Source organism: Saccostrea cucullata, unplaced genomic scaffold (assembly GCF_032062105.1).
Source record: "Saccostrea cucullata isolate Sc308-1 unplaced genomic scaffold, CSIRO_AGI_Scuc_v1 ctg640, whole genome shotgun sequence".
Taxonomy (NCBI): domain Eukaryota; kingdom Metazoa; phylum Mollusca; class Bivalvia; order Ostreida; family Ostreidae; genus Saccostrea; species Saccostrea cuccullata.
Genome location: NW_026925288.1, coordinates 133,381 through 150,204, shown reverse-complemented (window position 1 = coordinate 150,204; position 16,824 = coordinate 133,381). Strand labels below are relative to the sequence as shown.

Here is a 16,824-nt window from a genome sequence, read left to right as displayed (position 1 = left end):
ATCGTTCATCTCACCAGGTGCCTCATTTTCATTTAGTATGCATGTAAAGTATAATTCAAAATGGTTTTTTTTGTAAAATGTTTAACATCCTTTCAAAGAATTTCTCATTCATATTGAGACACCACTACTTGCCGGTGGAAGGCTGTAAGATTTAGATCTGTACTGGGCTTTCAGGGTCATTGAAGATGATTGAACAGTGAGAGATCTTTTTGTGCCATCACTTACTGTGACAAAGGACCTTTGTTTTTACGGTCTCATCCGAAGGACCTGTCTTTACATCCCGCAGTGGGATTCGAGCCCGCGATAAAAGGATCAACTCCTTAGTCTGCGACTCTAGAGCATATGCTCTAACCACTGTGCCATGCGGGTAACAACTCAAAATGTAAAAACTTTCTAAGGTTAAATCTTTTATTTTCTAATACCCAGGTTTCAGGATCCCCCCTACCCCTGGAAACCCCCATCACTGGCCATCAGGTACTACCCTTGCCCCGTCTGGGACTAGGAAAACACAGCACCCTTGCCTCACTAAAAATTTGAGCCTAGTCACGGCCTTGAAATCCGTAACCTGGATGGTTAGTGTCAGGACTTTCGTATGTTACATGACATTCCTTATGAACAGACATGTAATAACCCATGCTTTAACCAATTGCAATTTTGGAAGATATATAAGAATCGCCATATCTGATTACCTGCCTGTCAGTGCAATTTTGTTCAGGCCATAACTTTCGTAGAAAGAAACACTGCTGGGAAGCTCACCCTTGGTACAGGGATTGCTGGTGACACGATGGTGTGTCTTAATCTTGACCAAAGGTCATTCTGACAAGGTTTAAATGTGCTTTATTTGGCATATACTGTAGATCCCTAAATTTTCGAGACACCTTATTTTTCGCGAGATTGTCATTGACTCTTTGTAAGCGAGACATAATTTTCACGAATAGTTGTTATTCCTCTATATAATCATAAGGAATACTTATTTACGCGAGAATTTAATTTTCGCGAACGCAATGTCTCGTGTAATTACGCTGAAATAATGTTCAAGCGAATGAAAGTGATTTACAGTAAACTTGGAAAAGTACTGCGCAATGAAAACCACAGTCGGTCCCTTGAGTCAACTTCAAGATTCTGAAGACTGAAATCTTTAAATGAACTCTGAACAATGGAAAATTACTTCATTTATGTAGAATTTATGTAGGGCATAAATATAAAACATCCCAGAGATATAAATGTGGCCATAGTGGGTCAAGGTTTTAATTCAAATATATTGGGAAAAATTTCCCACTAGAATCTTTCTTATATAACATCTATGTAGGACACGCTTATGACCATCAATAAAAATATGCCATGGTAACAACAAAATAATTTATTATGAGTAAAGACATTTAAAAATACATCTTACAAAATTATATAATAGATGAATATGATATGAAAGTTAATGCTTAACAGTTAAATAAGATTAAAAATTTGATATTTATCATTGCACATTAATACTCCGAGTCATCGGTCTGTTTTAGCATTAAAAATGTCACTCTCCTCGGATTCTGAGTCGTCAGCTCTCAACATTTCCATAGTCTCTTCCTGGGAAAGTCTAGTTTCATTTTTACTGCTGCCACGAGCTGTAAAGTGAAAATAGAAACTAAACTATGAGTTCAAGAGGGTATGCATATTTGATGGGCATTTAATATATTGTGATATATTCAAGAGGATTGGAGTTCACATGTCAATAAAAGTGTCAACAAAAGATTTCAGATGCAGAATTTTATACTTGGATATGGTTTTTTTTAAATTTTATTTTTAACTGCTATGTACATCAGTTGTAATTTGCCAAGTCCTATTGAGCATGCCTGGTCTAAAAAGGATAAATTTTGTTATCCAATTGTCTTGCAATTCATATATGATTGCCACCACGACAAAAGGTCCTTATGGCAATTTTTCTAGAACAGAGAAATAACGTCATAAAGATATGACGTTGCAGACGGTGAGCGTCGTCGCAGATTTTTTTTTTTTATACACGTGTTTACGCTTTGACACGTCTATCTTTTTTGTGGTTCTTGACCATTGTATATAACATATGTATAATAAAAGATATTAATTTTTTTTATGTTTAATTCTGAATTGTTATGTTGCATACTCTAGTCCAGGCCACTGGTATTAATTTAAAAGAATTTGAGACCGTTTCGCTACATCGATCTTGCTATATCGCTATATATAAATGTCTCTGATCTATTGATTTCCTAGCTATGCATGTATAGACGGCGCTTATATAGACAAGTAATTTTCTAAATAATTTAATATGGGTGAAAAAATGCAAATATTTAATTTACTGGTATAGACAAAATTGAAGTAATGTGTAAGGCACGGGTATTTTATCAAAATATTTGAAAGGAAATCGTTTCCGTATATGAGATCCGCCCCAGCATTCTCAGTTACATCAATCATGTAAACATTGAATCATCTGTGCATGTTCTCCCATATTTTTGTTGTTAAATACTTTAATGCTAAAAGAATTTGAAACCTAAACACATTTCCTCCTACAGAGACGAAAAGTATCCTTATAAGTTTCCCAAATCTTGCAAAATAATGGAATTACAGAGGCGAAATTTTGTAAATAAAAACAGGAGCGGTAACTCTGACAATCGATCGAAATACTAAAGGGGTACCAGAGAGGGTCATTCATTTAAATTTAATTTATAATTTTAGTTTTCAACTCACAATCTTAATTGAAATTTGCTCCCGTAGTATAAAAAATATTTTTTCAAACATGTTATTTATTAGCGGTTCAAACGTTTTACCATGTATTTGAAAAAAAGTGTTTAACACTACGAAAACTATATATTTTAAAACAATATAGTCCTAGAACAGAAATAGATGCAAAATTGAATCAAACTTTCAACAAAATATGTTATATTCATGCCTATCTACTTATTTTGACATGAATTTATCTGAATTTAATTAAATTATTTTTTTCACTAATGATGCTCATAAATTAAATGAAAAAAGTTGAAAAATGTTGTTCAACATTATTTTTGTTGTTGTTTCTTTCAATTAATATTAACAAGCAAAAACTACCTTTGGAAATACAATTGTTTTAAACGAAAGATAGATCATTCTTACATTCATGTAGTTATTTGATAAGAGAGAGAGAGAGTGAGATCATCATCTTATATTTAATCGACTTTTTGGATAAAGAAATGAAATTTCAATGAAAAATCGAATTTTCAAAGCAACAGAATATCGGAAAATGAAAAAAATCTCTATTGGTTTAACTATATCTATTTATTTTAAGGAATGTTAAAACTTTTGTTTAAAAAGTTTTAGCTTAATCTGCAGATTTAAGTGGATCACATACATGTATGTCAAAACATTTAATCCGTGTGACTGTCATTCGTAGTATACATCATATGTCATTACAGTTGTATTACCAATTAATCTATAACTCGTTTTATTTTTGAAGCTAAAATACATCAGTTATTGGTTTGTATGATGTAATTACCCAAATTGCCTTGAAAAAATGTAAGCGAAATTATTTTATTTTAGGAATTTATAGGTAAAAAAAAATTCCTGTGATAAACATTACATTAGAAAACAATAACAATGGCAAGTGTAAAGAAAGAGCAAGAAGGTTAGAATTCTATACACGCAATCACATAACACCATCTCGTAAAAAAAAAAATTCCAACCAGTAATTTCTTGACATGCAAAGATAAAATTAAACGGATAAAAGAATAAATAAAAAAAAAAAAAATAAACTCATTTCGAAAAGAAAAAAACTAAATCGTATGTGTTAGGGTGGGTGTGTGCGTGTGTATGGAGGGGCAGGGGTTAGTCCTCGGCTTCTTTTTACTTCATATCGGCCAGTGACTTTTCATACCAATATCACATAGATCCGTGCTTTCTAAGAGAGCTACGCCTATTCTAATAAAGGGGGATTTTTATTTGGTTAAGTAAAAAAAAATAATAATTCTGCACAGTCTGTGCGCCTAAGCGCAGACCCCCCCCCCCCCCCCCCCGACTCCCTCTAGATCCACGCATGGATTGTATGAATATTAAATTTCCAATTAAATTTTTGACTCCTCCCGGAAAAATTCTTTTAATTGATCTAGAACAACAAGGAGTTCATAATTATTATACTCCCGCTTGAAAAAATGGAGGGTACATGTATACTGAAAGGAAAAAGAAACGCAGGGTAAACTTTCGAGATGAATGAAATTTATTTTTCTTTTAATTATTTTCAGTATTCCTATCTAACTTTTAAAATATTCTTTCAAAAAGATGTAACCAAAATCCTATTGGATTTTGTCTAATAATTCATGAGTTATTGAAGCTCATTTGACGATACCCCCCAAAAGTGAAAATCGAAATCTCTCATTATCTTCAATGTCTCTCCTGCGCATCTGTCAGAGCCTTATTTCTCCTTTGCATGGAATTCGTCAGAGTGTTTATCTTTCAAACCCTGGCTATATTGGGTGTGGGTAACCACGCTAAAAAATTAGTCAAAAGACGCGCGCATGCGCCAGTTAAAGGAACACAACAGTAAGTTGACCGGCGCAAAAAACCAAATTGCGGAATTGTTTTCTTTCGTTTTTCGTGTAAATGTATTGATTATGATAGTCTACTGTATAAATGGCGGTTTTTGTGGTAGTAAGGTGGCGATTTAAGAGAAGGCAGGACGAGTAACCCGCTCGTAACATGACTATGTTTCGCGTTAACGTCATCGTCACGGTTGATTGAAAACCATCCCAGGCCCTCTCTGACAACGGGTAACAAGTTTCTTGGGGGAAAATTTTCAAGAAACTGCCTAGTTAACTATTGTTTCCCTTTTCATTAATTAGGCAATTCGAAAACAAGACCCCATGGAACTTCCGTATACTGTACCAAGGAAGCAAGAAATTCATGTCGTCTCTAAATATTGAAAAACGATGTGCATACCTCAGATGCATCAAATGATGCAACAAGATTTGTTGACAAACTCGGCGTCATCAAATTGCACGTGTTTTGGGCTTTTTAGCGTTGTTCCTACGTGACGTCATACAATTTACGGATGAGTAATTTTGAACACTGATATTTATGCAGAGTAACTAAATTTCTCATCTGACCAATTTTCGTAATTTTCGGTCATCCGGTTAAAAATTTATCGAATATAATATTACCCTGCGTTTCTTTTTCCTTTCAGTATATATAGTGATCTGTCTTTTACGCTTCGGAATACCCATCTTTTATCCGCAACTCCTCTTATACCAAGGTTTGAATTTTGTTGAAACTCAATCCACAGATTCTTTGTTATATAGTGCCCTTATGCACCTCCTATTTTACTTTCTGAACGGTCGCATATTTCGGATTTCGCATAACAAAACATGGACACTGCCATTCTTTCCAAAATATTGAAGGGTACCCCTCTCTCATCCGCAAGAAAAAAATAATGGTACTTTCACTGATTCTTTATTATACATAATGCCATTGTGCACCTCCTATTTTATTTTGTATTCTGACGCTTAAACTTATTTCGTGTTTTCAAGAGATAAAAAAACATGGATTTTGCCATTATAAAGGTATGGGAGGCGGGGGTTAATAAGCTCAGTGCTTACAGTATCCCTTGTTTATGATTTAATATTTACATTTTCAATGTCTTTGTCCGAGATAAAATTACAAATAGTAAAAATAATGTATTTCTACATAAATCTACTGGTTCAATGATAGGTGCGGTTTAAAAAAAAATATGTAGGGAGTGGGACAAATAATGACAGAAGCGGGACTTGTAGCACCTATCACGCAAGCCACTCGATTGATCATATCATGAAACAAAAGCAAAATAAATTAGACAGTTTTTCCTTAATTTAATGGAATACTGTTATTCTTTTCGATATTATAATAAAAAATAAGTACAAATGGATTTTATTTGATATTAGGATAAAATGGTTTTATTAAATGAAATTATATAAGCAAAAATTGTTTTAAGAAATAATTAGATACTCAGTATTTGTAAATGTATATATAGATTTGGAATATGTGTTCTTCTAAAACTATTTAGTTTTACAAAATAAAAAAAACAACTGAAATTGGTGTACAGTGTATGCAATAATAAATTACATTTCACATTTTTTCCGTCTTTATATTTAGAGAGAAAAAAAACACGAATAAACAAATTTTTACAACCCAGTAGCATCTTGTTCATTGTTGTTCCCGATGACTTTTTTGAAATTTTTGTTTAAACTTCCACATATCTGGAAAGCTTTATCTCGTTATACTGTATTCAAATAAAAAAGTTGACACCTTGACCTGTCGAGGGTCATGATTTTCGAATGAATTTTGTAAGCTTCTCAAACAATTCTTTACATAAAATAAATATTTTAGTATTGTGATAGTAAATTGGTATTGAAAAAAGTTCTTTGCTTCTCACACCACAGCGAAATGTAAAACAAACAGTTACTTTCATTGATTGATTATACATACATCTATTACTATTAAATTATTATAGGTATTATACAATTAATAAAATAGAAAATTTATCAAGTAAAAAAAAAATTCTGGAAATGCTCATTAATTTAAATCCTTATCATAGTAACGTTACCATGAAAAGTCAAAATCGTGTTCACTCTGAAAACTTGACGTTTGACGTTGGGCGAAAGTAAAATGACGTCAATATTTACCTGTTAAAGTATCAACAATATAAATGAAGAAAAAACATACTTAGAGTTGACGTAGGGCCACAAAAATTCATATTCAGTAACTTCTAACCTTGCTTTATTTGAATCCATAAAAAAACTCAAAAGTGTAAAAATTGCCATAAGGACCTTTTCTCATGGGGCCAATCATATGCTACTGAATTCTTTTTCATGAGGTTGATTTTAAGGATCTTACCACTAACAGCTTTGACAATGACATGAATTGAGATCCCAGATAAACAGACAATAAGACCAATTCCATTAATGAAATTCATCTTATCACCATTAACACTAGCTGCTAAGTACAATGTGCACACCTCCTACAATGAAAAAATGTAACTTCATTGAATAAAGAGAAGTAAATGTAAAAGTAATTTCTTCTCAAGAAAAGGAAAGCAGTATAGTAGTAGTAGTAAAATGTAAACTAAATAAATGTTCAAGAATTCTTTTGAAAAATATCTTTTTAATTTGCATGTTTTGCATGCCACTTTTGGGATATTCCATAAGAAACAAAAACAAAAGGCCCATGGGCCACATTGCTCAGCATCGTCGGAGACCCACAGGTGATATCTTCTTTACTTATCACCTGTGGGCAAACTCGACCAAAATTTTTTTTATTTAATTAAATATGTGTGGGTCATTTGATTAGCTGCTTCAGAGAGTTGCAATGGCAAACAAAGAGTTACAGTTCACGTTACGTCTGTCTGTTTGGCAATGCCAAAAACTTATTTTGGAGTTAACAAATTAGCTAATAATTCCAATCACCGGCACATTTTGCAGTTAGAAAGAGGTACCCCTATATAATATCTGACTGGGATTAATGACTGTGATCTGTACGAATTGACTTTAATTTTTCTAAATCAAACTTTGCATATTTTAACGAGCATCAAAATATTTGCCATAAATAGCAAACTAAAAAAACCTATTTTTCAAAATTGAAGAGTTCCAACTTTCTGATTGGTTGACTTTATATATACAACAAATTTTCATATTTAACAGTGATATTTCAACTAGTTTGCCCATGGGTGATAAGTAAAGACGAGATCACCCATGGGTTTCTGACGATGGTCCCTCAACTAAGTTCTTTGGCTTGAAAAAAAGCAGAAATCAGTTTAGTGTTAAAGTGGTCCAGGGGGATAATTTGAACAAAAGTGAATGTACACTACCTGACGATGCTTCGGAAGTAATTTGACAAATAATGACTTTCCTGTTCTTCTTCAGAAGATTTTTTATTGATATATCCTAATATTCCTTTGTATAACTATGACCAACTGTTATGGCCCCTCTATAATCCAGGAAGGGGGTCATGATTTGAAAAAATTAACATTTCCTGAGGATATGACCAATCATAGATTTCCTGTTTTCTGTGTTCATGGAGGTGGCCATGTTTGTTGTACTTAATGTCTGATGTCTCTTGGATGTTTTATTTAGATCTGGATTGCTCTAGAAATGTTCCGAATTTTTTTAATGTGCTCAGAGAAATTAATTCTAAGGTCACTTAGAGTTTGAACGAGAGTTCTTCAAACCCTATGAACGAAGTTAAATAGGAGGCACTGGCTTTAGTTAGACTCCCCCCCCCCCCCACCATTTACCATTAGATGGATGTAAAATACAGATTTATATATATATATTAAGAAGGAGAACAACTCGGTCTTCTACATTTCAACCAATCCCCATTGATGTTATGCTTTGAAATTGCAGCTTTTGATATTCAGTAAACTTTACACTGTAACAATGTGATGCGGAATTCTTTTTATCAAAAGGTTAATATTGATAAAATATTGTTGCTACAAGAATGCGTATTTAATAAAATATACTATACTTTAAGGAAATCTAAAGATATCTCTTACTTATAAAAAGATATTACTTTTGACATTGTTTGTCTTAGAAACTAAAGCCTTACCTTAAATATGCCTGCTATTGAAAGGGTCAAACTTGATGTATTGGCTAATAATAGAAATTCACTAAATTCCAAAAAGAAAGCAATAAAGGCTCCTAGAAATACTAGTCCTAGATTTCTTATGATGAGTGCTGTGTCTGTGTAAGCAAAAAAGTCCTCTTTAGTACTCAGCTTAATCCCTGAAAGAAATAAGTTGAAGTTGGGAGCTTTATGATATGACACTTTTTTAAAAGATGTAATTACACCTTTTCAAAAAGGAGTTCCGATGCCTTTTCAAAAGTTGTTACAATGGTTTTTTAAAAAGGTGTTTATGATAGTGCATTATAATCAAGATTTTCAAAAAAAATCATTATTATGCCTTGTCAAAAGAGGGTTATTATGACTTTTGAAAAAAGGTGTAATTACAACTTGCAAAAAGATGCTTTTGGGAAAGGCATTATCATGCCAACTAAAAAGCCATTCTCATACCTTTTGACAAGCATGTACAGATTTATTTGAAGGGAACAGCTTCCAAAAATTTGACATGCATTTGAAATAGGAAGAAAAAAACACAAAACAAAAACTGAACTGTCTCAACATGAAAATCCCATTTTGTGTGTGGGTGGAGGGGGGGATTGGGATCTTTCTCTAAATTTTCATTTATAATTGAACTTTATTTATTAAATACAATAATTTGCCAAAGTCCAACTGAATATTGCAACAAAACATACAGAGACCAAGCAGCCTGTAAATGATTTTTTCACATGGAAAACTACAGCAAGATTATTCTCCCCAAAAGTTGGGTGGGGTGGAGGTCCCTTGTCTGTTTGAAAAGGCGTTGTAGGGAAAATGGAAACTTATCGAGGCACATCTTCACTATCCAAGGGTTTCTGATACTTCCAATAAATAGCAATCAATTCTTTCTAGCATTGTTTCCTCTTTCTTGGTTTACTTACCTTCAAAATAAACAGACAATGGAAGCAGCCCAATCATCATCCAGGGCTGAATATGATACATTAAATCCAGAGGATTGTGTAAACCTAGAGAGAAATTAATGTTATTAAAGTTTGATTTGAACCTTATTAATTATAATGAATACTACTACAGCTTACCAATGCAAAAGAAGGATACAACATCAAAGTTCATCAATCCTTCTGTGTAAAGAAGGAATGTTATATGACCACTGGAATGTTATATGAACATTGAAGTAATGTTTTCCTCATAAAGGTACTTTTTACATTATGCAATGAATCAGATTTTAAATAGCAGCTCATTTCTATAAAAACCTTCATCAAAATGATCACCATTACATACTAGACAAGTACATATTTACTGTACCTAATTTTTGTTTCTGTGTGACCAGTTGAGCAAGAGTCCACCTGAGACCGGATAAGAGAGAGGCCGAGAGGACCATGATGAAACCCTTCATGTTGAACTGCGTAGAGTGGAATGTGAACATGAACAAGCCACCAGCTATAAATAGCACCACAAAGACCAACACCAGCCTCTGTTTGAAGGTAGAATATAATTAAGTTGTGTCATTTCAAACCTAATTTGGTACAAAGCGTGGCAACAAAAGATCGTATTTCAGCCAAAAGTAATCAGTAAATAATCTGAATGATAATTTAATACCAGTATAAATTTGTTAGTTGATCAACATTCCAAATATGCAGGTACTATAATAAAATTCTATACGCCTCCATTTAATACACTAGTGTAAACATTTCCTTTAATTCTTACAGAAACACAGCTTATAAATTCAGGGAATGTATGCCCTCCCCCTTCCCCCCACCCCAACTCTTAAGGACAGAATTCACAAAAATTAAAAAGACATATAAATTTGTAACTTTGACCTTTAACCCTTTTATCTCAAAATTTGTAAGGGTCTTTCATATTTTAGTCAAAGACATAATTGAAGTAAATGTGAAAAATCATTTCATGTTTATCAAGCATGATCTAATAATATTATATACACCTTTTGTTCTCAAAATCAAAAGTAATCCTTTAGTCATTGCAAATGTTCAGAGAACTAAACTAAAAATCTTGAAACCAATGCAAGTAATACTGAGTATATGAATTTCTGATCTTGGTCTTTGACATTCATACTCAAAATTAGTTACATACAGATAGATGCAAGTTTAATGTGATTGACAAATATTGGTATACATCAATGTCCACTGTATTATGTGTAAGAAAATATAGTATATATATGTACATAAGGGCTGCATATTGAACAAAATATTTTGAAACAATACGATACGATATTTTTTAAAGCGATATGCGATATATTGGTTTCTTAAAAAAAGTTAATAAAAAAAGGCTTATGAATCATTTAATGCGTGAATTTTATGAAAAGTTAGTGTTTTATTACCCATTTTAAAGTTCTTGACTCATTTTCATCACAAAAAACACTTCAAATTTAAACTTTTAATGTCTGTAAAATCAACATATTAAAATAACATTGTCTATGTATTTTATATTAATTATAAAAACTGTGTTATTTCCTTAATAATTACCAGTGATTATATGATTATTGATCATTTTTAATTTAGAAATGTGAAATATAATCTTTGGTGATTAAAATTTCCATCTTTTTAACAGAATTAGACTAAAAACTGTATGTCCGATACGTATTGGAAATTATTTTTCGATACGATATGATTCTTGAATATCGATACGTATCGATATATTGATACAGCCCTAATGTACATGTAAATACACTTACAGGCTTCTCTAGTCTGAACAATAAAGAAAATCCTAAAATAAATATCACAGCAGTAGACTTGGTCATGGTATATCTACAAAATAAGACTCAATAGTTAAACAACTGTTCTGCAAGTATGCAACAAATTAACTACATGTAAATATCATAATTAACTATAAAACTTTATTGATAAAATAAGCTTTCACTACTCTTTCAAGCAACCCGAGCGAAATTTCACAAAATTAAAATTGATTGTTCTGCAAATTCAAGCAATCTCCCTGTGAATTTATGTCATATATGTACATTCAGAATATTTTTCCTTCTTTTTTTTTTTCTCTAACTAACAGATTGTATTGATGAAAGTGAAAGTAGAACAGTTGAAAATGTAAGGCAAGGTTAGGCACCTTACATTTCTGTTTCTAAAGAGGTCTACAAAAATGATCTCTTAAAAATAAATCCAAACTTATCCCCCCCTCTTCAAAGTGCAGATTTCTGCTTTTGTTCGAGATAGCACTGACATACTGAAAGCTTTATAAAATATACACAACATAATTAAGTAACATACTTTGTTATTTAATTCACTGCAATTCTAAGAGTTTCTCTTTGAAAAAAAATATCGAAACAATAGTACATTGATACTTACAAAGAAATTGTAATAAATTCAAAACTCCAGTTTGATAATGCAATATCCATAATGCTGGCAATGCCTATGAAAATGAGATGATAACATTTTAGTCACAGTGAAATTTGTGAAACATTCTCATTTGATCTGGGATGAAATAACTTTTTCTATATCAATATGTATCACGATATTTGAGCTACCATATGATATGTATTATAATATTTTGAATTAGTCATATTTTTTTTGTATACAAATGGAAAAATTAACTTTTTGTGAGAAAGAATAATTTATTCATAGAAATTTTATATCTGTTGTAAACAATATTATTTGACAAAAGTGGTATTAATAATTATGCATTTCAAATTTTTATTTAACATAATTATTTTAAATATTAAACCAAAAATGTTAAGCAAACAAAGAAAAAATGAGTCAGAATTTTTTTGGTGATATTTCAATATTTTTACAAACATATGCGTATCATCCTCACATAGAATCGATATCTCAATATGTCATCTCAACCCTAATATTCATATAAGACTAACTTGACCAATATACAGAATTGCTCAAAAGTTGATGAAGAAAAGCTTCTTTATAATTGGGTTAGATTTTTTTTTCTAATTACTAAAGGTAGATTTATCATATATGTAAAATACTACTCCTACAGTAAAATACCAGTGTATAAAATTCTGGGTTTTTATACTCTTACCTGTTGGGGCTACTTTTTTCAAATTTTCACCCCAGGGAAGGAGAACTCTGTCCTCTTTCAAATAAATGGAGAGCAGAGTTCTTAGGAATGCTGATATCATGAATTTCACAACCAGGTGAGCCATTGTAAGTGAAAGTGGAACTTCAAAATGCTGAAAAATAACAAAAAAATAATTTTTTTTATGCATAGCTAAATGTGAAGAAAGAATAGTATTCATTGTATATTAGGGTGTCCTAATTTAACTTAGGATGTTCCTAATTTACCGTCGACCTACATCTGAAGATATGACGTCCTAAGTTGATCTCTGGATTTTCCTAACTTTCTTCTTAAGTCATATCCTAGGAATAATCTAAGGACATAACTTTGGAAGGTTTCATGAACTTGCCTGCATGCAGATTTGCAGCAATTTGACTTATTGACTTCAGGGTTCGACACTAACGGTAGCCCGCTGGCCCGGGACAACTGAATATTGAGGTCGGGCTAAACACGTCTTTAAACTTGCCCTGTAGGGCCACTGTAAATTTTACCAAACGCTCACTCAGAGCAACAAAAATAATCATAATTTACAAACAATGTACCTGATAATTGTTAAATTAATTTTATTTTCAAACATATGTTTTATCATCATAATTATTATTTTTGTAAGTCAAAATGTAAACTTTAAAGGTGATTTGAAATACCCTAAATGATTATAAATGTGGAATGTTTTGAATAGAAAAATGTCTTAGGCACAATCATAGAGTAATTTTTACCCAAAATACAGCCAGAATGCAGGATTTGGTATTCTATTTTCAAAATTTCCCGAAGGAGGCCCCCCGTACCCCCACCAGCGGGAGGGGGAAGCCCCCTCCTACACCTACCCCACTCGTTGCTTCACGACTCGGCCACCAGCATTCGGCTGCTGGACAACTAATACATGAACAGGGCTAGTAGAAATTAGAAATGGCTAGGCCTACTGACAACAATGGTTTTAAAGTGAGTGTCGATCCCTGGACTTACATAAAAAATATCAGTTAGAAAAAAAAGAAAAACATAAATTTTGAAAACATGGAAAACATTTTAAAAAACGAGCTTGAATCTTATCTTTTATATAATTTAACAAGAGGCCCATGGGCCACATCGCTCACCTGAGTAACTTGGGTGATGCAGATCTTTACCAGATTCCCGCTCTTGCTATACCTATCATGCCCAACAACCCCCTTCCCTTTTTTATTTCAAAACTTTGAATCTACACTACCCAAGGAAGCTTCCACATAAATTTCAGCTTTCCTGGCCCAGTGGTTCTTGAGAAGAAGATTTTTAAAGATTTGTTCTATATATTTCTATGTAAAACTTGGATTCCCTATTGTGGCCCCGCCCTACCCCCAGGGGTCATGATATTAACAATTTAATATCTACACTACCCAAGGATGCTTCCACATAAGTTTCAGCTTTCCTGGCCCAGTGGTTCTTGAGAAGAAGATTTTTAAAGATTTTATCTATATATTTCTATGTAAAACTTGTGTGTGACCCCGTACCCCTGTGGTCAAGATTTTAACAATTTAATATCTACACTACCCAAGGATTCTTCCACGTAAGTTTCAGCGTTCCTGGCCCAGGTGTTCTTGAGAAGAAGATTTTTAAAGATTTGTTCTATATATTTCTATGTAAAACTTAGACACACAACCCTACCCCCGGGGGTCATGATTTTAACAATTGAACATCTACACTACCCAAGGATGCTTCCACATAAGTTTCTTTCCTGGCCCAGTGGTTCTTGAAAAGAAGATTTTTAAGTATTTGTTCTATATATTTCTATGTAAAACTTGGATTCCCTATTGTGGCCCTGTCCAAACCCTGGGGGTCATGATTTTAACAATTTAATATCTACACTATCCAAGGATGCTTCCACATAAGTTTCAGTGTTCCTGGCCCAGCGGTTCTTGAGAAGAAGATTTTTAAAGATTTGTTCTATATATTTCTATGTAAAACTGGGATCCCCGATTGTTGCCCCGCCCTACCCCCGGGGGTCATGATTTTTAAAAATATCTACACTACCCAAAGATGCTTCCACATAAGTTTCAGCTTTCCTGGCCCTGTTGTTCTTGAGAAGAAGATTTTTAAAGATTTGTACTATATATTTCTATGTAAAAATTGGATTCCCTATTGTGGCCCCGCCCTACCCCCGGGAGTCATGATTTTTATAATTTAATATCTACACTACCTAAGGGTGCTTCCACATAAGTTTCAGCTTTCCTGGCCCAGTGGTTCTTGAGAAGAAGATTTTTAAAGATTTGTTCTATATATTTCTATGTAAAACTTGGATTCCCTATTGTGGCCCCGCCCTACCCCCGGGGGTCATGATTTAAAGAATTTAATATCTACACTACCCAAGGATGCTTCCACATAAGTTTCAGCTTTCCTGGCCCTGTGGTTCTTGAGAAGATTTTTAAAGATTGTTCGTATATATTTCAATATAAAAATTGGATTCTCTAATGTGGCCCCGCCCTACCCCCGGGGGTCATGATTTTTATTTTTATAAAGGATGCTTCCACATAAGTTTCAGCTTTCCTGGCCCAGTTTCTTGAGAAGAAGATTTTTTTGTGACCCCACCCTATTTTTGTTTTTTCTTGATTATCTCCCCTTGTACGGGGACTTGGCCCTTCATTTGTACAATTTAAACTACCCTTCAGCCAAGGATGCTTTGTACCAAGTTTGGTTAATGGACATATGTGAAAAGTTTACAGATGGACTAATTGTTTTCAAAACATAGCGCAATTTGTAAAAATAACACACTTGAGCCTTCGGCTCAGGTGAGCTAAAAACAGCATACTCTTTCTGAAACTGTAAGTTAAACTTACCCTAATAAATCTCTGATTGTAGAAAGTAAGTCCAATAGAAAAGGTGTAGAAAAATATAACCAAACAAAACGTCTTAACTGCAGTCACCAAAAATCCAAATGAACACAAAGACTGCTTAACTTCCCTGGCCCTTGGCTGAATGGCATGTTCAATTTCATGAAAAAACTTGGCCAAGTTCTTGGTATTTGAAAATGTAAATAAGTATGAAATACCACATTATTTTAAAAGAAATCATATTAATGATATTGAAATATAAACATATGTAAATGAATTTCTTATTGATAAACTGTTAGTAATTGTAAAACTACAAGTGCCTACTCAGTAACTAAACATGCCAAAGGAAAACATACCTTTTGCTATGCCATAATTATCTTTTCCAACTGTAAAAATAACTAATCATTCTCTGTAAAATATAAATAAAAATACAATTATGATGTTTTTGCTAAGTTTACATTTCAACAACTTGTCTATCCAACACCAGCTACGTGTCAGATGTTGCCGAGGAAATTCGAACTGCATAGAAAATCGCTTCACTATTTGCATCTCCCTTCAATATGGAAACAAAAATCTATGATTATTACAACTCAGATTTACTTCATGATCATACCTATATATGGAGTAAATGTATAGAGTTTAGCTGCGACACCTGTATTTTTAGTTTACACAGCTGTCATCTGTAGCTGTTGCAATGATACAAGCGAGCTTCCATCCCTTACGACAATCGAAATAATTTTCGAACCAATAAAAGTCAACAATTGACGGTGAGAGATCCGGAACGAAGTTCACCACTTACACTTTGGGTATGGAACTATGGATGCTCAAAAAGATTAGAAAAACGGTTACATTAATGATATTGTAACATAAAATGCATAATAGAATGCAAAAATAAGAAAAGATGACTCGACCCTAGATTTTTAAAAGGAAACAAAATGGAAAAGGGGGAAGGCATTCCCAGGAATCTAGACCCCACTTTCCTGTATATTTTCCATATTTGTATTTTCTAATAAAACTGACAATGTTACTTTTTCGTTTCCATGAGCCCTTTTTTAAAAAAAACATATATCGATTTCGATAGTCTAAACAAGTCTTAGTCTATCCCCCACCTCCCATTTATTTCAGCCACGGTTAATATTTTGTGAAAGTAGATATTCAAAATGAACACATTATCTGTATTACATGTACATGTGAGTGGCAAGTACATCTATCTATTAAATTATATGAAGTTATTCTTTTATGGTACTGAGCTTCTTTTAAATATCTTATTTAAAAATACATTATGTGAGAAATAAAAACTAAGTAGGCTTAAGGTTTTAAAAAAAATGGTACTAGGTTGAATTTTGTATTGATATTGACTAGATATTCTGTAACGGCGACTAGGAGAAAATCCGACCATGCCAAATCAGACTGGATGAGT

General features: G+C 32.9%; 1 protein-coding gene across 1 annotated transcript; it reads right to left on the bottom strand.

The window, feature by feature from the left end:
• Positions 1-1,344: 1,344 nt before the first annotated feature.
• Positions 1,345-15,569, bottom strand: LOC134268520 (solute carrier family 35 member C2-like; the record flags this gene model as incomplete). The annotated part of the gene is made up of 9 exons (XM_062750784.1): positions 1,345-1,613; positions 6,856-6,979; positions 8,563-8,738; positions 9,495-9,578; positions 9,877-10,045; positions 11,264-11,336; positions 11,886-11,949; positions 12,571-12,721; positions 15,411-15,569. Coding segments are annotated over 9 exons (1,119 nt in total), but the record flags the coding sequence as incomplete, so codon positions are not given.
• Positions 15,570-16,824: the final 1,255 nt, after the last annotated feature.